The sequence below is a fragment of the Monodon monoceros genome, unplaced genomic scaffold (genome assembly GCF_005190385.1).
Source record: "Monodon monoceros isolate NGI ecotype Baffin Bay Population unplaced genomic scaffold, NGI_Narwhal_1 Super_Scaffold_21, whole genome shotgun sequence".
Lineage (NCBI taxonomy): Eukaryota > Metazoa > Chordata > Mammalia > Artiodactyla > Monodontidae > Monodon > Monodon monoceros.
The window spans coordinates 33,245,580-33,266,727 of record NW_021703778.1 but is presented as its reverse complement, the minus strand read 5'-3'; the positions used below and the strand labels follow the sequence as shown (position 1 = coordinate 33,266,727).

General features: G+C 53.6%; 1 protein-coding gene across 4 annotated transcripts in view; it reads right to left on the bottom strand.

The window, feature by feature from the left end:
* Positions 1-856: 856 nt before the first annotated feature.
* ARNT2 (aryl hydrocarbon receptor nuclear translocator 2) overlaps positions 857-21,148 on the bottom strand; it is a 197,945-nt gene continuing 177,653 nt past the window's right edge. For 3 of the 4 annotated variants that reach the window (XM_029236793.1, XM_029236795.1, XM_029236796.1), the window contains 5 exons: positions 18,994-19,132; positions 18,123-18,288; positions 7,018-7,154; positions 6,331-6,420; positions 857-5,424 (listed from right to left, as the gene is read on the bottom strand). In XM_029236793.1, coding sequence (XP_029092626.1) covers positions 5,326-5,424; positions 6,331-6,420; positions 7,018-7,154; positions 18,123-18,288; positions 18,994-19,132 — 631 coding nt within the window. In that variant the 3' untranslated portion in view covers positions 857-5,325. The remainder of the gene's footprint in view (positions 5,425-6,330; positions 6,421-7,017; positions 7,155-18,122; positions 18,289-18,993; positions 19,133-21,148) is intronic. The other variant, XM_029236794.1, reaches the window with a different exon arrangement.

Sequence of the window (21,148 nt, the reverse complement as noted above, 5' to 3'; positions counted from 1 at the left end):
TCACCTTCACTTCCTGTTCCGCACTTACTTTCCCTGTAGTACTTGCTTTTGTTTGGTTTGGTTTGGCTGTGCCGTGTTGCTTGCTAGATCTTAGTTCCCCGACGAGGGATTGAACCTGGGCCTATGGCAGTGAAAGCACCGAGTCCTAACCACTGGACGGCCAGGGAATTCCCACCTCCCGTGTGCAATTAAATATGTGTAGTTTCTTTTATGTCAGTAGTAGCTCAATAACGCTGTAAAAAATAACAATGCTAAACGTTTGATGGAAAAGAGTTTCCAAGTGATTTTAGTCTGCCATTTTGCTAGAATCCAAATGGTCCTCTTTCAACAGAGAAGGTTAGATTCTGTAAGCATTTACTAGAAGTTTGAGCATATTAAAATACTAATTTAATTATGGGAGAATTTTAAAAAGAAATAATTACTGTAGAGGTTTGAAGAGGACGGTATATACAGGGTTTTGTAATGAGACCTAAGATCAAACCTTGGTTCTGTCATTTCCTTCCTGTGTGTTCTTAGATAAGTCACTTAACTTCTCTGAGTCCCAGTTTCTTAATCTATAAACCAGGAATAATATCCACAGAGCAGAGGTTTATAATGATAATAAAAATTGCATTTGCAAAGAGCCTTCTAGAGGGCCTTGCCTAACATAAAAGCCAAGAATTATTAGTTTCTTTTTAAATTTTACATAGCTAGACCCCCTGACAGAGTCACTCTTTAGCATATGTGTATTCTACACCCTTTCCTGGCTACAACACAACACAGCCCTTAGGAAGCGTAATACGAGATAATCTCCCAAACTCCAAGAGTAGGTTCTACGAATTGTTCAATTACAAAGTTGGCCTGGGCTATTCAGCGTTCAGAGCAAAGCCATTTTTATTGTAATGAAACTTTAAAAGGCAGTTACATTAGTTACACATATACACAACTGACTTAATAACTGTTAGTCATAGAGAACATTCAAGCAATACAAATGATGATTTATCCACAGCACAGTTCACATTCATAAGAAGAAAGGTTAAAAGAGAAACGATTAAGTGCTTAAATTGTCCACTGAAGCTCATCTGTGAACTCTCTCGCTTTTGAAGGAAAATGAGATTGTTACTGGAAGCAAGCTGCCCTGGTCCCGTGAGACCCCCCTTTTCCCACCTCCACAGTCACTGGCCCATAGGCTCTGGCCCCAAGACCCAGGCACACCTACATGTGAAAGTGTGCCTGCATCGTTGTGTGGTGCCGCTTCAAGTTGCCCCAGACGCCTGGCAGCCGAGGAAAAGGAGGACAGCCAGTTCCCTTCATATGCAAGATGAGAATCTGGCACGGGGGGAAGGGTTGCAATGGACAAGTTGGGTTGTCCCAACTTGTCAGGGCACAAGTCAGGGCACAGCGACCTCATGACCAAACCCATACTTTCTAGTAGAACAAGGAGCATTTCCATCCTGACTTGTTACTGGCTAGGGCTGTTAGGTGACTGGCTTGGTCTTGCTAATATGACAGGTCGTAACTGTTAGGGGGCAGGTGGGCCGGGGGGGAGAGGTTCACTGCTCATCTGCTGGCCCAGGTACTGATGTGTCTGGAAGGGAACACACTCATTTCCCCGGGGCCTGACTCGTCTCTCGGCCAAGCCCGGCCGCAGCACTGATAGCGTCCAGGGTGGCTCGTCTGGGGAACACGGTCTCTTTATCGGCACAGGAGATCCACGCTCCCCGATGTCTGTTCCATCAGCTATCAGAATCCTACTCGTTGCAACAGGTATTCAGGAAACAACAGAAGGGTTGAATTTGATAAACCGGGAAGCAGAGAAGAATGTGGCTGTTTGTGACGCTCTATTGCTCCCTGAAACCAAAACTAAAGACAAAGCTAGTGGGGAGCAACACAGAGGCAGGGTGTTCTAGAACATCCGGAGCCACTGTCGCAGTTCCCTAACCAAGTCCAGGCCGAGCCTCAGCGTGGCTGCATCTGCGTCCTCACCAATAGTTCAGGCAGCCACCGTCTGGCCCTTTTGGGTGGAAAGCCTTCTGCTTGCTCAGCCTAAGGAAAGCCAGCCGAAGGCCTAGTAGCTGTGAGATGAGGTGTGTGTGAGGAAGAGTCCCACAGCCAAAGTCCTAGGTGTTGCTCACCTTCCCAACTCAGCTTTGCCTCCGTCTCCAGTAGGAGAGGGATCAGGGCCAAAGGCCATGCTGACGCAGGGGCCGTGGGCATCCTGGCCTCCTGGCTGGGCGGGACTGGCGAGGGAGGTTCTTCTGCAAACTGGAGTAATTAGACCCTCTAGGGCTTTAATTCTCACTCCAGTTTGTCTTAAAATTCCTTGGGGAGAGAATCCCTCAGATGTGGGTTCCTCTGGGTCTTCTCTGTTCCTTAGTGGCCACGTGGTAGCTTCTAAGAATCACAGCCAAAGAGTGGAATGGGGAATAGAGAAAATAGAGAACTTGAGCTGTGGGTCAGACTGCAGTCAGACTCCCCTCGCGGGCTCTGGGGACAAAGCTGGAAGGGGGACGTTGGGCCTGTTTAGTAACGATGCTCCCCCTTTATGTCTGGCTTTCAGTCGCCCATGAATCCTTGCCGTCTAGAACTGAGTGGTCCTCACCCTAGATGCTGTGTAAGTGGGTGAAGTAGATGAAAGGTCCCTGGGGGCAAGGTTGTCCTCCTCTGTCCTTTTTTTTTTTTTTCGGTACGCGGGCCTATCACAGTTGTGGCCTCTCCCGTCGTGGAGCACAGGCTTCCGGACGCGCAGGCTCAGCGGCCGTGGCTCATGGGCCCAGCCGCTCCGCGGCATGTGGGATCCTCCCGGACCGGGGCACGAACCCGCGTCCCCTGCATCGGCAGGCGGACTCTCAACCTCTGCGCCACCAGGGAAGCCCCCTCCTCTGTCCTTTTGCATCCCCTCAGCACCCAGCACAGCCCAGGTGGGCTGGGCCTAGTCAGCGTGCTGACCAGTGTGTGCCCCTCAGAAAATCCCCAAGTGCCCTCTGAAACCAGAAGGAAAGACAAACATACCCCCATCCCCTGCCAAACTTCCAAACCCAGAGACTAAATGCCACAAGAAGTCCATTTTCATTTCATTGAGAAACGATTCTTTGATCCAAAAGCTCTTCTTGTGCCTTTCTGGGAAATAATTAAGCCCGCTGCCTGAGGCAAGATCAGGGCTGGGGGTAGGGGTGGGCAGAGGTGGCTCCAGGGGCAGGGCACGCCCGGGAGCCCTTTCTGGGTCTGGTACTGACAGGGTGTGTGGAGTTTCAGCCACGTGCCATTTTCCCAGAAGCCAAAAGGCTCCTAAGGGTGAAAGGATATCATGTGCGTCTAAACCCCACATCCTATCACCACTACATACAAAAGAATTAAGAGCCACTCTAGAAACTGTAACGTCAGTGTTAATTTAGAGCCTAGGAACTGGGATCACACAAAGCTACCGGACAAAGGTATTCTGAACAACGGTGGACTATTATAGCTGGAGCTCTCCAGGCAAGACTCGGCACACACCCCCTCTGGATGCCAGCCAGGGCTGGGCTTTTAATGCAGAACTTTCAGAGGATGAGAGCAAACGCTCTCCCCTGGCTCCTTGCTGCAGGCCAGGCTCACTCCCCGCTCAGGCAGCCTAGAAGCAACTCCATTCTGCTTGGTCCATCAGAATTACGGAAGGAGGGATACAAGGGTTGTTTCCCAGCCAGGTGCCTGACAGGGGTCAGCCGGAAGGGAAGGCCTTCCCCGTGGATGGGCTCCTCCAGCTGCCCCGAGGCAGCCACGCACCGGCAGCGTTTCTCCCCTTTAGGAGTCGGTGAGCTGATGGGATGCTAATGCAGGACAGGAAAGGAAGAGAACATGAGAGTTTCCTTCCTTAGCGTCAAGGGCACGCGAGAGGCAGAGGTAAGTAAAAATGGAGGGATGGATTCTTCAATTGACCTCCTCAAATCTGAGGGAAACACAGCAAGCCAGGGACCGGGGGCTCAGAGGTCAGCCAGGTAGAAGCTTCTAGAAGTCAGCTCTTACTCCGTCTTGAGACCACCTGAGGAATTCAAGGCCCTGGCGAGTATGCGGCAGAATCAGAACTGGAACCAAAACCGGAGCCGGAGCCCTGCAATCCCCCCCAGCCCCTGCCTCCGCCCCCCGAGATGCCACTGTTCCCAGCCGGCTGAAGAGAGGATGCTCGGGCGGCCTGGTGGGGAACGTCTCAGAGCTCCCACCTCCACGCACAGGGTTCACCCCTCAGTCATCTCCAGAGCTTGGTCCCAGGAAGGCACCCTGTGGCACAGAAGGACCGGGAGGCCTGGGCACCCTGCCCTCCCCCTTACACCCCCATGGGGGCCAGGGTCTCTGTGAGCTCAAGGGGTGCCCCCTGCAGCCATCGGGCAGGGACAAAGCCCGGCTCTCACCAACAGGGCAAGGATGAGAAACGCTGGCAGAACCAGGAGAGGCCGCTCTTCAGACACAGAGAGGAAAGGGTGGGCACTCTCATGGGCTCTGAATCTGCACGCGGGGGGCTTGGACCAAAGAACTGACCCATCAAAGTGAGCAGCAGCTCCCGTCTGCTCAGGTCAGCCTGTCCGCCCGGTGCCCAGGCCCTGAGCCCTGCTTCCTCCGGCCACAGGGGGTCCTGCTCAGCTTGGACGGGGCTGCACATCCGGGATGTCACTCTCGCCACACACCCTGGATTCTAGACCCTCACTGTGGCCGCACACGACAGACACGGGGCACAACACATCCATCAGGACAAGGATTCACATCACACTGCACCAAGTCCACACATCTCACGGCACGACGGACGCACAGACAGACGTGGCTGAGACAGGGCCCAGAGGAGCCAGCGTCCCCCCCACCTCGGTGTCCCCAGGCTCCTCCTCTCTAGCTCCGAGAACAAAGCCTGTGCATCCTGTTCACCTCTTTCCCCAACACCCCCTAAGCGCCCCCCGGACACAGGAGTTAAAGGCCAGAAGAAACCAGATTCCAGCTTCCTGGGCAGGCCTGAGGGTGCCGCTTGGGCTCTCTGAGCTATAACTGAACTTTTTATAGATGAAAATTGTCTAATATGAGATTATTCACAACCAGATTTTAAGAACCCAATGGGCTCGCCTCCCAAGCACAGACAGGTAAAATACAATAAATACAACCAGCCCCCAACGTCTACTGGGCTCCTGGTCGGTGGCCGAGCAGCTGCAGCTGTGGGTTAGAAGCTGAGCAACACCACGGCAGTGAGGGGAACACGGGGGGTGAGATGTCTTCTGCTGGGGGGTCCCGCGGCAAGGCAAGCAGGGCGCGGGGGGGGGGCCCGTTCACGTGGGCGTCATGTCACAGCATGGGGGGCACTGCCCGGTGGAAGCCTCGCTCTGTCCGCAGCTACTCAGAAAACGGCGGGAACATGCCCAGGTCAGCAAAGTCTTCAATGTTATAGTTGCCGGTCCCCTGGGTTGGGTCTCCTGGCATGGGCAGCATGTCCTGCAGGAGAGAAGAAAAGAAAGGGCAGGGGAGTCGGCTCATCCTCCTGGGCACCGGCACGTCCCAGGAGCCCAGCCTGCCAGCCACCCTCACGGTCATCTCTCTAAGGGGGCGGCCCAGGAACACGCCACCGGCCACCTGAGGGATGCTCTGAGATGGTCCTCAAATGTCTGAGATCCTGGGAAGCTGTTCTCTCCTGGGAGCTGTCATTCCAGCACACAAACACAACTTCAGGACACGACCTTTCTCTATTTAAAACTGAGCCAGGACACAGGGTGGACAAGAGGCCCACTGGTGGGGAGAACCCAGCTTGGTGCCAAGCAAGGTACATACAACCGCTGATCAAAATGCAACAGCACTGCAACATGGGGAGGGGCAAAAGGAGGGCTACGTGTGTGAACAGCTGAGTGGCCTGTCTTCACTGTATATATCTACGGCAAGGCCAAATCCCTGCAAGGTTAGACTTCACCTTTAACAAGTCCTTCAAGTTCTCTGGGCCTCAGACTACCCATCCAGAAAATCCGAGGAGCTGTATTTCCATCCCTTATGGCAAATGTCCCAAAGTGTGTTGTGTCCAATTCTTGGCCCATGAGATACTCTGGGAGGAAAGAATTCTGTGGACAAATGAGTTTGGGAAACAAGGTATACTTTGCCTACCTCCTAAAAATCCTCAGTCCTCGTTAGTATAGTAAAGGCTCTGATAAGTCCTGCAGCCAAGAAACCGAATAAGTCTGTTTAATCATGTTTCACAAACTTATTTGACCAAGAATTCTTTTTAGCATCGTGACCATGAAGAACCAGGTTAGGGAATTCTGCCTTACATGGCAGTTGTGAGGCATAAGAATGGGCCGGGGCTGAGCCTTATGGATGGAGGAAGGAGGGGCTAATCATTATAGGACAGGGTACCTCTCTGCATATGTAAAAGGATCCTGCCCCTTTGCGGACCTGGAGTGACATCTGGGTTCTAGACCTTTGTCTCTGAAGATGCTGCTCGACCTGGTGGGAAAGGTGCTTGGGATGAGGGTGGGGTAAAGGGAAAGCTCTCCCTTGAGAAGGGGGATCTTAGTCTGCGGGTCTCAGAGCCCTACCACCAGCTGCTTCCTCCCCCATCCTCGCTCTGCGGGGCAGGCTCTGGGACATGACAGAAGGCACCTGGGGCTCCCTCATGAAGACCTGGTGGGGTGGATGGAGCATCAGCTGGTTCCTGCCCCCAACAGGAGCCTTTCCCCAGTGAGAACTTTTCTGGCTGAGAGGTGGAGCTCCGAACACCCCGAAGGGGCTGCGTCCTGCACCACGGGGCTGCCGGCAGTGTCCACTGCTGCTGCACACTTAGGTCAGGGCTGCCCCAGGCGCGAGGGATGGACCAGGAATGGCTCAAAAAACTCAGAGTGGCAAGGCGCCCAGGCAGCCTCATGAGAAGAGCCGAGCCTCCTACTGGACCCCCTCAAGTCAGGGCTACTACCTTCCCTGGGAGGGGCCGGCACTCACAGTCTCTATCGGCAGTCGTGCTGTGGCAGGGAGGCAGAGACCGAGGGGGACAGGAAGCAGAGAGAGGCGCCGGTACCTACGAGAAGGCGGTGCTCGCTGATTTACCTGGAACACTTCAGTCTGACCCGGCTGCTGGTGGGACTGCTGCTCACCGCTCTGCTGTCCGTGGTGCTGGCTTTGCCACTGCGACCAGACTTCCGAGGGCCGCCCTTGGAACTGCCCGCTACCTTGTCCACTCTCAGCTGAAAGATCCGACGCACAGGACACTTCCTTTAAAAGCCATCCCGTGGCTCTGGGAGACCTAAGAACCACTGCAGCCCAGAGGGTCCCACATTTCTGAAAGGCGTGTTCCATCCAGAGCTGGCTGACTGTGTTCGCTGTGCCCCTCTCTCTCACGTTGGCTGATAGATAAGAAGTTGGCTGTGCACCCGAGAGCTGGATGGGTGAAACAGGAAAGGGGGCTCTCTGGCGAATGGCGCAGGGACCGGCTGGACAGGGTGGCTCTCCCTGTGTGCACCTGCCAGGTGACCAAGGCCGGAAGCCTCAGAACCCTCGGCCCTTTGTGATCACTGTTGGAGGCTTGCTTCCGTGGGGGCTGTCTGTGGCTGACAGCAGCCCTCTCCTTGACATGCACGAGAAGGGAGAGGCGGTCCCTGCCACTCTAGATGCCCCTCAGCTCACAGGCTGCTCTTTAAAGGAACCTGGCCCTGACAGAGGAAGAGCCTCACTCAGCAAGCCCTGACCTCCGGCAGCCTCGCTGCCTTTTGGGCAACTTGGCTGAAGCCACATGTGGAGTTCCACAAGGTCCTTCCACGGGGGTCAAGAGCCATGGCCCTTTCTGCCCATCTCTTTAGCTGAGGGTTTCTCAGCACCACTAGTTTGGGAGGAAAGGCATTTGGGTGCAGCTTAGACAAGAAGACAGGTCTCTTTGTGGGAATCAGCAAATTATAATTTGTAAGTGAGAGCAACCTTGCTTCTGTCTACACTTTACAAAAAATACCCAATGGAAAAACAGAAACTAAGAAAAATGAGCAGAATTTTGTCTAAAACATTTAAAGATTCAACCCGAGGGGGTAGTTTATCCTAAGGTGTATAAAAAAAAAACCCACAGGAACTTCTTCTTGTTCTAAACCATTCAATAACGTTTTGGAGGCAGTGGGCTCACTGTCGAGCTCTGGGTGGCGGGACAGGCCCCATCGTGGCTCCACTTGCTCTTTCAACAGTCCTACCGATCGCAGGCGCCCCTACTCACCACCTGATGGGTGAACACTGGGTTAATCTGGGGGATGGCTAGACAGTGTGCAGCGGGAAGAATCAATCCCTCCCTCTCACACACATACATCTCCCCTACTGCCTGAGATATAAACGGCTTTAATAAGACATACACTCCCTTGAATGCTTCACCACTGGTGCCCTTCAAGCTCTGCACGATCACAGTTGGTAAAGGGGTTTAGAAAATCAGGGAAGGATACAATTCCCTATTTCAGCACAAGAGGGATTTAAATCTATCGTGTATGTAGGATTCTGTTGTTAAAAAAAAATGCGTCTGGCTTTGCTGAAATGCCTTTACCTGAGACTCTCTCATGAGACTCCCTGGGCCAGGAGGAGCTCTTTCATAGAATCACGTCCCCTGGCCCAGTTTCGGAATGGGACAATCTAGAACAGGCCTGGTATGGCAAGATTAAATGCACAGCAGCCCCAGCTGGTGCAGTGAGGGAAGCCCCACTGGACAGACACTCGGCCCCCATCCTGGAGGCCCAGGAGGCTAAGCACAAGCTGGGCCACCTGTTGCTCGGAGGGAGGATGGATGGACAGAGCCACCTCTGCTGAAAGCAAGGCTGGGGCACAGCATGAGGACTGTCCTCACATATTCAGAGATGACTGCCTCTCAGGAGTCCTCCAGCTTCCTCCAGGACCTTCCTGCCACAGTGATCCATGCTGGAGTCCTGCCCATCATGAATTAATTCTCTCCACTCTTCTTTCCTACGTGGCCTGAAGTGTGTCTCCCAAATTCATATGTGGAAGGTCCAGCCGTCAGTATCTCAGACTGTGACTGTATTCAGAGAAGGGGCCTTTAAAGAGGCAGTTAAGGGGACTTCCCTGGTGGTCCGGTGGTTAAGAATCCACCTTCCAATGCAGGGAACCTGGCTTCGATCCCTAGTTGGGGAACTAAGATCCCACATGCCACGGGGCAACTAAGCCCACATGCCACAACTAGAGAGCCCGTGTGCCACAGTGCAGCTACTGAGCCTGTGCGCCACAGCTAGAGAGAAGCTTGCATGCCGGAACTGAGATCCCGCATGCCGCAACTAAGACTTGACGCAGGAAAATAAATAAATAAATATTTTTAAAAAAGAGACAATTAAGGTGAGATGAGCTCATATGGGTGGACCCTGATCCAATATGACTGGTGCTCTTATAAGAAGAAGAAATCCGGACACAGGCACAGAGGGAAGACCATGTGAAGACCCAGGGAGAAGGTGGCCATCTACAAGACAAAGAGAGAGGCCTCAGAAGAAACCCGCCCTGCTGACACCTTGATCTCAGACTCCCAGCCTCCAGAATGGTGAGAAAGTAAGTTTCTGCTGTTCAAGTCACCCAGCCTGTGGTATTTTGTGATGGCGGCCCTAGCAGACGAGTACAGGCTCCTCAAGCCCCATGTCTACCTCTCCTTCCCTTTGCTGGCCATTCACACAGCGTCTTCTCACCTTTCCCTCCCTCCTCCACACTCTGCAATCACTCTGCAGCGAAGTCTGTACAGCCGAGCCCAACCCAACAGAAATTCAAATTCAATTCTCATTGTTAAGCTCTCTTGGGTATCGACACTTATGACCACCACCATCTTGGAATTGTTTGGCTGACCTCTCCGACTACACCTGAGTTTGGTTCCACCACCTCCTACGCCACTCCTTGCCAGGTGCCCCCTGGCTCTTACATATGTCTCCGCCCCTGAACATGGGCTGAATGCAGAGGTCTGAGTTAGGCCTTCCCTTTGATCAGCAGACAGGATGGGGGCAACCTCTTCTATCCCCATGAACTAACTGATTCATTGATTCATTGGGCAGGTATTTCCCGAGCTCCCACTCTGGCCCAGCCTCCAGGCGAGTATTGTACATACACTGGGAAACAAGACAGTTCCTATATCCAAGACAGTTCCTAGGAGCTTTACAGCATGGTCGGGGGAGAGGAGTAAGCAGCTATGTCCATCCAGTTGTAAGCTGCTATAAGAAGGTTGAGCAGAGCTGTAATAAAAAACCTCTTAGGAGGGATACCTAACCTAGTTATGGCAAGTAGAAAATGCTTTTCAGAGACTTCACTTGAGAGCAGAAGGGGAAGAGTTAGTAGTTAACCAGGCGTAAGGCTTGGAGGTGGGGTTAAAAAGCATTCCAGACACAAGGATCAGTCTGTACAAGACCTGACAGGGAAGAGGGTCCGTTCCACCCAGGGACCTACAGGAGGTTCCGGATGCCAAAGGGCCCGGAGACGTGTGACCCAGCTGGAGGGCACACCAGGGGTCAGGTCCCACACCATGAGGGTGATGGATTTTGAGGGCAGCAGAGAACTGATGAAGGCTCTTAAGCTGAGGTGCGTCGCACACAGACCTTCACGTTTGGGAAGGTCACCCTGTCAGTGGACGAGGGGACAAGGTGAGGGGGAAGAAGCCCAGGTAGCATGAGGCTGCGGGAGTAATCCTTGCAGGAGGTGACAGTAGCACCAGACGTGAGGTGGAGAGAAGCGGATGGATCTGAGGTATTCTGGGGAAGGAGGTGCCAGGACTTGTGCACTGATGTTTGGCTGTGCTGAGGGGCGTGAAGGGAGGACCTGGGAGTGGCAGACTCACATCTCACATCTCTGGTGGTGTTTAGAGCGCAGCTTCTCTCCTAAGCTTCGGGTCCATCTATCCACCTTAGGAGATGTGTCTCAACAGTATGACAGACACCTTGGACCCCTCACGTCTAAAACAATCGTCCCACCTCCTCGGACAGCCCAGACGGGGACACCACGCCTGTCAACTCTTTGCTCTCACCCACCCTCACGTCCAGTCACTCACTGGGTTCTGCTGCATCCCCAATCCCCTAACACCCCTCCGCCCAGTCTCCTTCACCCCATCCATTCTCACAGCCGCCACCAGTGCTCCGAGCCGGGCCAGCACCCAATCTCCCCCAGACCCACGCGGCTACCGGGGTGGTCTTCCTACAACGGCATCCGCTGCTTAGAAACTAACACAGTCTCCCCTCGCCGCACCCCTCCCCCACCCCATGGGAGTTCCCTGGCGGCCCAGTGGTCAGGACCTGGTGCTTTCACTGCTGTGGCCCCGGGTTCAATCCCTGGTCGGGAAACTAAGATCCCACAAGCCACGTGGCGCGGCCAAAAGAAAACAAAACAAAAAAACACAGTCCCCCACCGTCCACGTTCCTCAGAGGGGGCACACTCGAGCCTTCGGCATATGGTTCCTGTTTTTCAAACCCCATCTCCCCCTTCTTTGTGCCCCCAGCCCCTCTCACCCTAGTCACATGCCGTTGTAGACTTACCCCCCCGCCCCAAACACTGCACACCGCTCCGTCGCTGTGCTGCTGCACCTGTGGTCTCTCTGTCGTGGGCATCCTTCCCCTGCTCTGTGCCTGCAGGAATCTACTCACGCTCAAAGTCCCGACTGAACGTGACCCTGCACGACTGATTCCCTCAGTCATTCTGTCTTCTTCGCTCGTCTGCAGCACTTGCATTGTCTCTCGGGATGGTGCCCATCATGCCACACTGACTCACCCCCAGATGGTGAGTAACTTAAGGCCAGAGATCTTATCTACGTCTGTCTCAGGCCTTACTGAGTATACTGCCTGGAATAAAGGAGGCTTCAATAAGTATCTGCTGAAGGCAAGAATAAAGGAATGGAAAAAGGAAGGGAAAGAGGGGAGAAGAAAGCAGAAACATGAACACTTTTACTTCTATTCCCCTTTGAGGCTTCCTGGACATCGCTGACTTATAATGAAAACAAAAACACATTCTCTCATCAGTCTTCCTCGGTGACAGCCAGAGACAGGGTAGGGTGGAGGGGGCATGAAGATTAGAGGAAGATTAGCTCTCCATTTGTATCTGGGGGTGATTCTATTAATTACAGGGACAAGATTTCAGAATAAAAATTCTTAAACCTCTGGGGAGGGAAGTGCTCTTCTTAAATGTGTGCAACAGAAAAAATCAATTAACTGGGTGGCTTTAGAAACAGCATAGGCTAGTTAAGGAGGGAGGGAAAGGACTTAGTATTTTTGGAGTGCCGACTATGTGCTAGGCATCGTGCTGGGTACTTTCTAGACACTATTTCATTTCATTTCTTCTTCACTCTGACTCTAAGAGATGGGTCCATCTTCCACGTTTTTCAGATAAGGAAACCGGGGCTCAAAGATGTCAAGAAATATCCCCAACTCATTTAGCTTATAAATGCCAGAGGCAGGGTTTGAACCTGATCTTTCTGACGCTGAAGCCCACGTGCATTCATTTGATAAATACAGCTTTCATACTGAACCCTGACTATGTACCTGACACTGAGCAGTGTGTTGGGGATACAATGGATTGCAATGGCCCAATCCACTGAGAAAGAAAGATGAGTACGTAGGCAACTGGAATTGTTAAGAGTGCTTATAAGGGAAGCAAGGGCAGTGTGGAGGGACAAAGGAGCGAGACCTAACTCAGTCGGCATCTTCCTGGAGAAAGTTACATCCAAAGACGATCTGCAGGATGAGTTCCCTGGCCATGTGGTAGGAGAGTTAAAGGGGAAAGCCCTCCATTCAGCCTCTGCTACTGAAGGTTTTCCTGAGCTGCATTAGTGACCTCTCTGATTAAATAATGAGTCATAACTACGACATGACCTCTCCCGGATGACAGAGCCATGTGGGGTCTTAGCCTAAACCCTGGCCCTGACTGACCTGCCTGCAGACAGATGGTGAACAGGGCATGTTCATGGCCCGCCCTCAAGATGTACCCACAAGTTCCTTTCTGGAAAAAGCCCCAGTGTTACCCAACATCCCTGTGTTCCCTTATTGCTCCCAAAGCCATGTATATGGCTGCAAACCATGAGCTAGGTTCTAGGCACGCTCTGTTTCTTGTGTTCTGTGGGCTTCCTGCGCAAGGCCTAGGCTGCTACAGTCCTGGCTGGATGCCTGGGCCACCTGCCAGCCCAGGGCTCCAAGCAGAATATATTTCTAGGCTGCTACAATCTGGGCCAACTGGGTGGGCTTTTAAACCAAAAGTCAGAATCTTTGGGAGCTTGTAGATTTCTAGGTTGTAGAGGGAAGGGGATGACAGCTTCCTTAAAAGAAAAATTCATTGGCACTCAATGTTATAATTTCACTTTTGCTAACTAACAGTTTGGGTGAGATTCATCTGATTTGGAAGTTGCCCTAAGAGTCCAGGTTCACTTGAAGCCCAGCTCAGAGGTCCTAAGTGGTTGGGTTTAGCTCAGTGGCTCTCAAGCAGGGGTGATTTTGCCCCCTCACCCTGGAGGGACAATTGTCAATGTCTAGAGACATTTCCCATTGTCATGAACGGAGGAGCACCAGTAAGCAGAGGCCAGGGATGCCGCTGAACACCCTCTGTGAACAAACAAAGAATCTTCTGGGGCCAAGTGTCCACAGCACTGCAGCTCAGAAGCCCTGCTGGATAAAGACAGCAAAGAGCACCAAAGGGGCAGCTTACCCTCTTACGAGCGCCTTCCAGGTAAAGGCCTCCCTGTGGGTCCCAGCCAAGAGCTGCACCTCACAACAAGGATCACATGCTTCGCACGATTTCTGGTTAAGATCTTTTTTTTTTTTTTTTACATCTTTATTGGAGCATAATTGCTTTACAATGGTGTGTTAGTTTCTGCTTTATCTGGTTAAGATCTTGTCTTTTCATCACTAACTAGTAAGGGTGGGATGGTCTATAATTCCCTCAAATTATAGAAACTGAAGAATTCCCAGGGCTGAGTTTTGGGGGCAGGAGGTGGGGAGTAAGAGGAACACGGTGTCTGCAAACATTTCGGGTTATTGCAATCCCCTCTCATAGTGCATATCCTACCCTGCTTCCCTATCTCTAATTATTCATCCTATTTCTCCCTGAAAGAATCTTCAGACATGGCTGGAATGACATATTCTTTCAATCTTCCTCTCCAAGGTAAATCTGCTAGGCCAGCTGTGACTTGTGCTATGCGGGAATGAGATACTTTAGCTGCCTCTTCCTAAACTGAAAGGCACATGGGGGACAAATGAGAAGCAATGGACACGCTCGTGTCCGCCAACTTACTACATCAGGAAGCACGGTGGTAAGACAACAATGTAAGTAAGTCCCAGCCCTGAAAAGGCATATATGCAGCCCTCGAGCCAAGTCAGGGAATGAAAGCCTGGCCTGCCACAGCACCTCGGAACCACTTTCATCGTGCAACTTGTCTGCCCGGCTCCCTGCATTTCTCCTAGAAACATGGTAATACCAACAAGCAGACGCCTGCGGGTAGTTGAAACAGAGGCCTAACCAGTTCAGGGATTCGCATCATATAAATCTTTGGCAGTTATCATTTCAATGCCTCCAAACTCTAAATCCACCCTCCTTTGCCCTGCTTTGTGAAATGGGAACTGGACCCTGTAAACATTTCTCCTTTGCTAGCTGGTGCAATGTTAGGCTTTGTCAATAGAGGGAGCTGGAGAGACAGGCCGGGCACAGCAGAGGAAGTGGCTTGTCTTCTGGTTCGGGTGGCTTTTCTGCCCGGCGTGTGTCTACCAGCAGCGTGCAGGAGGCCCAGGGGCACCCACTCTTCAGCAAGCATCCTCAATCACCCAGAGGGCTGCAGGCCAGCTCCACCCTGCCGGCGCTCTCCATGAAACCTCAGCCACCTGGTGCGGGGGTCCACTGGCTCTGGTCCACCTGCGCCCTCTAGCCAGTGTAGGAGCACAACACTGCCAGGCTGCTTCTGCAGACCTGCTGCAGCCCACAGCCTCTGGCAAGTTTGTTTACCCCCAGTAGCTTGTGGGTCCTGTGGTGGATACACCTTCAACAAGGTAAGGCTTCATGGGGTGTGGTCTTCTCCAGGCTGCCTTGCTTGTAACCCTCAGGCCCAACCAACAGGCCCCGAGGTACAGCTGTCTCACTCACGCCCTGGCGGAGGCCCGGGGAAGCCACTCAGATCTGCACCTACGGGGCCAGGGTATGTCCATTGCAAATGTAAGCACCACCAGCTGTTTTAATGGTTTCGTATTTATTTAATAATTAATGAAACTGACCTTTTACCGAGATTGCTCTGCTCCCTCCCCACTCCCCCACTCCCATCTGCTCTTCCCTGCAGCCCTCCCCTCCGTGCTCTGGAGCAGCCATCGTCGTTAATAACACACCCCTCAGACCCTTTCTCTAATCACGCCCCCTCTCTTCTCTGACCATAACGGAAGCTTGCCCCCTCTCCTCCACCAGGACTCCAGACACAAGGATCAGTCTGTACAAGACCTGGCAGTGAAGAGGGTCCGTTCCACCCAGGGACCTACAGGAGGTTCCGGATGCCAAAGGGCCCGGAGAAGTGTGACCCAGCTGGAGGGCACACCAGGGGTCAGGTCCCACTGCCCCTGAAGCCCTCTGGGGCAGGAGCTGCTTGTTTTACCCACACTCCACAGATCCCGTGGTCCGCGCACTCTCCAGGCCACCTCCACACCATGGTCCTCCACCCTGCTGTGAACTCTGACCCCTCTGCCTGGGCCTCCCCCGCCTGCACTGGGAGGTGTCCTCCAGGAGCCTTGCATCACAGATGACTCTGGCGCCCACCCCGCTGAAGGTCCTCCTCCCCATCTCCAGCCTGAGCCTCCCGCCTCCTCAGCTTCCTGTCCCCACCTCATCGCTCCACCTGAGTTGGCTTCCAAACACACACCAACTGTGTCCTTTCCCACTCGAACTGCTTGTGTGAGGTTAACAAATGAGGTATTGATGGTAAGGCCCCAAGAAACTCCTCAGTCCTTATTTTCTCTATTTACAGTCTCTTCCATGCACTCATTGAAAGGGTTCCAGCCCCTTTCTCATTAGTATAAATCAGGACACATCCAATTCCTATGTTAATTCTAAGATACCCTGAACGATGGATTAGAGAGAACGGCCAGGATGGGGTAGTGATGGGAGCACAGACTCAGATGGCACTACCTGGCTCCACAGGCATGATGCTACCACTGACCAGCCGTGAGGCCTTGGGCAAGATATCTGACTTCACTGTGCCTCAGTTTGCTTATCTGTGCAATGGGAATAATCATAATTTCTCCCTCATAGGGCTACCATGAGCTTTAAGTGAACTCAAATGTGTAAAGTGCTGGGCACGTAGTAAGCATCTGGTAAGAGTTAGCTACTGTCATAACTATTATTGTTATCATCCGAGTGTGAGATAGCTGGATGGCAGCTGTAAAAATGGTGGCTGAGCCTGGACCCCGTTTGTGTGATCCTGTTCTTGGTCTTCAGGTTGTACGGTGGCCTCAGCCCCACGCTTTGTCCTTTCTGTGTTCCATCTCCGTTTGCACTTCAGGGCCTAGCATTTGCTAAGTGGAGACCAGACAGATTCACAGAGCTAAAGGCCCTAGTCGTTGGGGCAGCAGGTGGCTTCCCCTCCTTTCTTGCTAGAGCCACACTGAGGTGCTTCTAGGCCTTATGGGGTGAGTGCCAGGTCTCCTCTGAGCCTCTCCTCACCCTCCTGCCTTCAGTAGACCTTGGCTGCTGCACCTCCAGCACTGGCCTGCCGTCTCTCTGTTCCCATCAGTCTCCCCTGCCTCCGTGTCTGCACTGCTGGTTGGAACCGAGTCTCCTTCCCTCTGTTTCCAGGGCTCAGCCCAGGGCCTGGCACTCAGGAGGCCCTGGCACTCAGGAGGCCCTGGCACTCAGGAGGGCCTGGTGAGTAGGTCAGTGCCAGGTGGGCCCTGTGCTTCCAGGGAGGACTAGGTGCCTGCATGCCAAGTGTGCCACGGCCGCCTTCAGGACGAGACTGGGGCTGGGGGAGGGTGGGAAGTCTCTCCATATCCCGGTGAGGGAGCCGGATGTAGAGACTGCAGGGAGGCGGGACTGCTCCTGGGAACCAGAGGCTTCCAACCTCAGGGTGGATCTACGTAGAGGGCCTGGCTGACTTGAAAGCAATTGCCTCAGGGCTTCTCCTTCCTGAAATAGGGCTCTGTGCTTCTAAACTCACCGACTAATCTAGCAAGAATATTTAAAGGCTGAATGTGAGAACCTGCTACAAGGAAATGGGATTCACGCTGAGGGGACAGCTGAGTCCAAGGGGGAGCCACAGATAAGGAGTCGGGAAATGCTGGGCCCCAGACCTCGAGACCTCGGGCTGACAGGGCCAGAAGTGCTGCTATTAGTGGTGGGGATGGAGAGGGCATGCGAGCAGCTGCCAACTCCAGGTATGGGCTAGGAACAAGGCACTGCTCTTTCCTAAGGCTGACACGGCTTAAGGGGAAGCCTGCAACTCAAATGGAAATTCAGATGTTTGGGCACTGCTTCGTGCTCCCTCCCCGAGCACGCTGTTGGCTGTCTCTCTCTGGGGACAGCACTGCGGGAAGACGGGCACCAGCTCGGGCTTCTTGCCAGCCCCACGGTCCCTTCTGAGCCCCTGCCGTGTGACATGGAACCCTGACCCTGGCAGACACGCTGAGGGGGTCCATTAAATACCTGCAGGGTGAGCAGTGGTAAGGGCTCCTGGGAAGGGCACCACAGGAAGTGGTTACTTAACCCTTTATGGCCTGAGGTTGTACAAACAAAGCTAGGCGAGATGTTCTTACGTGGGATAGGATCCCTCTTTTAATATTAAAAAGTGAACTTTACGGTGTTTATTACTTACACAATTTATTTACACAATTGGTCATCCCTATAACCTATACTTCTCTAGTTTTTTGAAATAAGACTATAGGGTTTTTGACTTGGGCGACCTAAAAGTCCTTGCCAAGGGCCATAAAGGGTTAAAATAGCATTCAGATGACATCAGCGCAAGGGAGTAGAGTCCCAGAGCCTCGAAAATGATAAAGTCAATCCACAAAGCCGAGGTCTAGGCAGCCAGTCTCTTAGGGACACGATTGGCCTCCAGATAGCCAGAGAGAAGAGGCGCTTGGAAATCTCCAGACCTGGTACCAAGATTCTGGGAGCTTGGGGCTCAGACCCCCAAACTCAGAATGTTCAGAAAGCATCTTTGCTGACGCTCCCAGGCATTCTTTCCCTCCTTCCCCACCTACCGAACCCTGGAGTCCTGTTGGCAAGACTGGAGTAGGCGTTCCCGCTGGGCGAGGAGGTGGCTGGACTGGAGAGAGGACTGTAGGAGGAGGGGTCGGCCGGGTAGGTGTGGCTCGTTCCAATCCCAAAGGGAGAAGACTGAGTCTTGCTGGACTGGGAGGGGATCGGCTGCAATCGGGATGAAGCACAGAGATGGAGAGCATCAGCAGCAGGTGTACCCGGTCCACAGCCTGGGCTGGTCACTGCCACCCGCAGCGGCAGTCCCGCCCTGGGCCGATAGCAGCTCCAAAGGCCCTCCTGGGCCTGCTGGGCACAAGGCCTGGGATCAGGCCACTGTGTGCCGGCCCAAGAACCACAGCACTGGGGCCCTGCATCTTTGGGGCAGGTCTGGTTGACATTCATGCCCAGGGCTACAAGGATCTAGGTCCTCTGCCTTCTGCTTATGGGACCTTGGCAAGGACTCCCTCAGCCCAGAGGACAGCCGTCCTCACAGCGACCACACGGAGCCGCGTGTGTCCCAGCGCTGATGTTCTCACACACTCCTGGGCCAGGGAAATGCAGGTCCCGAGCGATCAGGCTCGCTCCTGATCGAGGACCTCTGTGCGCCCGCCCCTCCCCCAGGTTCCCCAGGACTTCCCTGAGACTGCCGGGAGAAAAGGCTGCTGAAACCGGATTCGGTACCATTGCTGGGGACCCAGTTCTCAAAGTACCCTTAGGGTGGCCAGTGCTCCTGGGAGCCTGGCTGCGTTCGGGGTGGGCAGCTGCAAGCTCAGAGTGCCGCCCCTTCTCAGAGCTGGGATGCAAAGTAAGCACAGCCCAGGTGCTCTGCACCCTCTGGGCACCTGGGGGCAGTGCCCTCACCGACACCCATACCTGTCCCGGAAAGGGCGGCCGACTACCCGCCCACGCCACCTGACTCTGGTTTAGCTGCCGGGAGATTTGGGACATGTTCTGGCTCGTCGAGGAAGAGGACTGGATGTCGTTCACGCCAGGCACGTGCACCACCGAAGAACTGCAAGGGAAGAAAACGCATTCGTCCCGGGGAGACGCCCCAGCTCCACGCGCCCTGTCCCGGGCCACCTCTCCCGGAGCACACCGCTCTCTCCCACCGGAGCTGTGCATCACTGGATCGAAGGCCCTCAGAGGGAGCCCCCGGTCTTCGTTCTCTCCCCCGGGGCTCCCTCAACCCACCACTGCTGCCTATTTTTCCCCACAGGGTCTCCCCCTCACTCCTCTACGAAGCCCCAATCCCACCCCTCTGTGTCTCTTGCTTTCAACGGATGATTCCCAGGAAGAGAGCAGCTTCTTGGAATAAAAATCAGTCTTGTTGTTAACTTGCTCTCTGTGCTCTGGTTAATTTGTTCCTTTGGGGCACCTATAAAGCTTAAGGATTCAGGAAATAGGCCACAGGCTTTCAGAGAAAAGAGCCTGTCAGTGGAAGCCTGCTGGGTGGGGCCTGGACCTGCCCGCCCCCATCCCAGTGCAAACTGCTGTTTACCTCTTTTGACCCTTCAGTGAATCTTCAGTTGAATCCAACGAGTCCTTAGTAGACACCCGCTGTGTGTGTCACCCGTACTCCCTGCCTGTCCTCCCGCAGGCTCAGTCCCTGACCGCTGTCTCTGCCCCTAGGCCTGCGCTGGCTGCACTGCTGGGCACGGCTTCTGTGAGATTTTCCCAGTTCCGCCAGTTATACAACAAGCTCATTACGGATAAAGGAGACCAGGGAAGACTTGCGTTTCGTTTCAGGCTCTTCCTCCTGCCTCCCCAGGGCCAGCTCCGCACAGGCAGAGTGCTGGGTGCCCACGAGCGAATCACGGAAGGCCTGGGTGGAGGTGGGTTTTCAGCCAGGTTGTAAAGAATGGAAGGTTATAGACCAGTAAAGAAGACCGGGTACCGTTTCACTAATTGTATTACAATATGTTTTCCATGCTATCCGGTCCCTCTTAAAATAAGGAGAACTCAAAGATGACAAGACATTCCTGCACTAACCACGATCACGGGGAACTTCATTCCCATCCTCCTGAAAGCACTTCCTCACTTAACACAGGACTCCTTTCCCATTCTCCCTCCTGATGAATGTGTGAGCTCGGAGGGCCTTTTCTGATCACTGTTCCCTGGGGCAGGGTGGCCCTCGGTGCCCTGCCAGCACTGATTGGAGAGCTGGCAGAAGCCCTGTGGGTCCAGGGAAAGGTGCCCTGGCTAACGTACGCACAGGGCCCACGGGACCACAGCAGGACTTGGGCTGGGGACGTACTTAGGGATGTGCTGCCACATGGTGGGGGCTCAGGGTCATCCATCCCATAGCCCTTCCCACTCAAACCAGCTCAGGCCCTGCAGATTTACAGGAAACTGCCCATCCCACAGGCGTAAAGCCTCATGCATTCTTTAATTATTATTATTATTTATAAATTTATTTGATTAATTTACTTTTTATTTTTGGTTGCGTTGGGTCTTTGTTGCTGCATGAGGGCTTCTCATTGCGGTGGCTTCTCTTGTTGCAGAGCACGGGCTCTAGATCGCGGGCTCAGTAGTTGTGACGCACGGGCTCAGTTGCTCCGCGGCATGTGGGATCTTCCCAGCCCAGGGCTCGAACTCATGGCGCCTGCATTGGCAGGCGGATTCCTAACCACTGAGCCACCAGGGAAGCCCTCTTTAATTAATCCATCCATTCATTCTATAGACCAGTATCTAGTGAGTGCCTCCCCAGTGCCAGGCTCCACACGGAGGCTGATGTCCCCCCCGGACTCCTTCCTTACACAGCCGTCCAGACACCAGCCTGCCTTCCCTTCTGGTAACCGCCCTCCACCCTGTCCCGCTCTTTTGTTTCTGTGATGACAGTCCACACAGGCACAGCACCTCCAGCTGGACCGTCTCACTCCTCCACTGCGCCCCCCGCACCCCTGCCACCCTGAACTTTCTCCAGGACTCCGCTTCCTCAAGTGCCTCTTCTCCCACAAGTCATTAGTGATGGAGTCTGAACTCCCGGGCGTGGTATTCAAGGCCTCCGAGGTCTCGTTCCGTTTCTCCC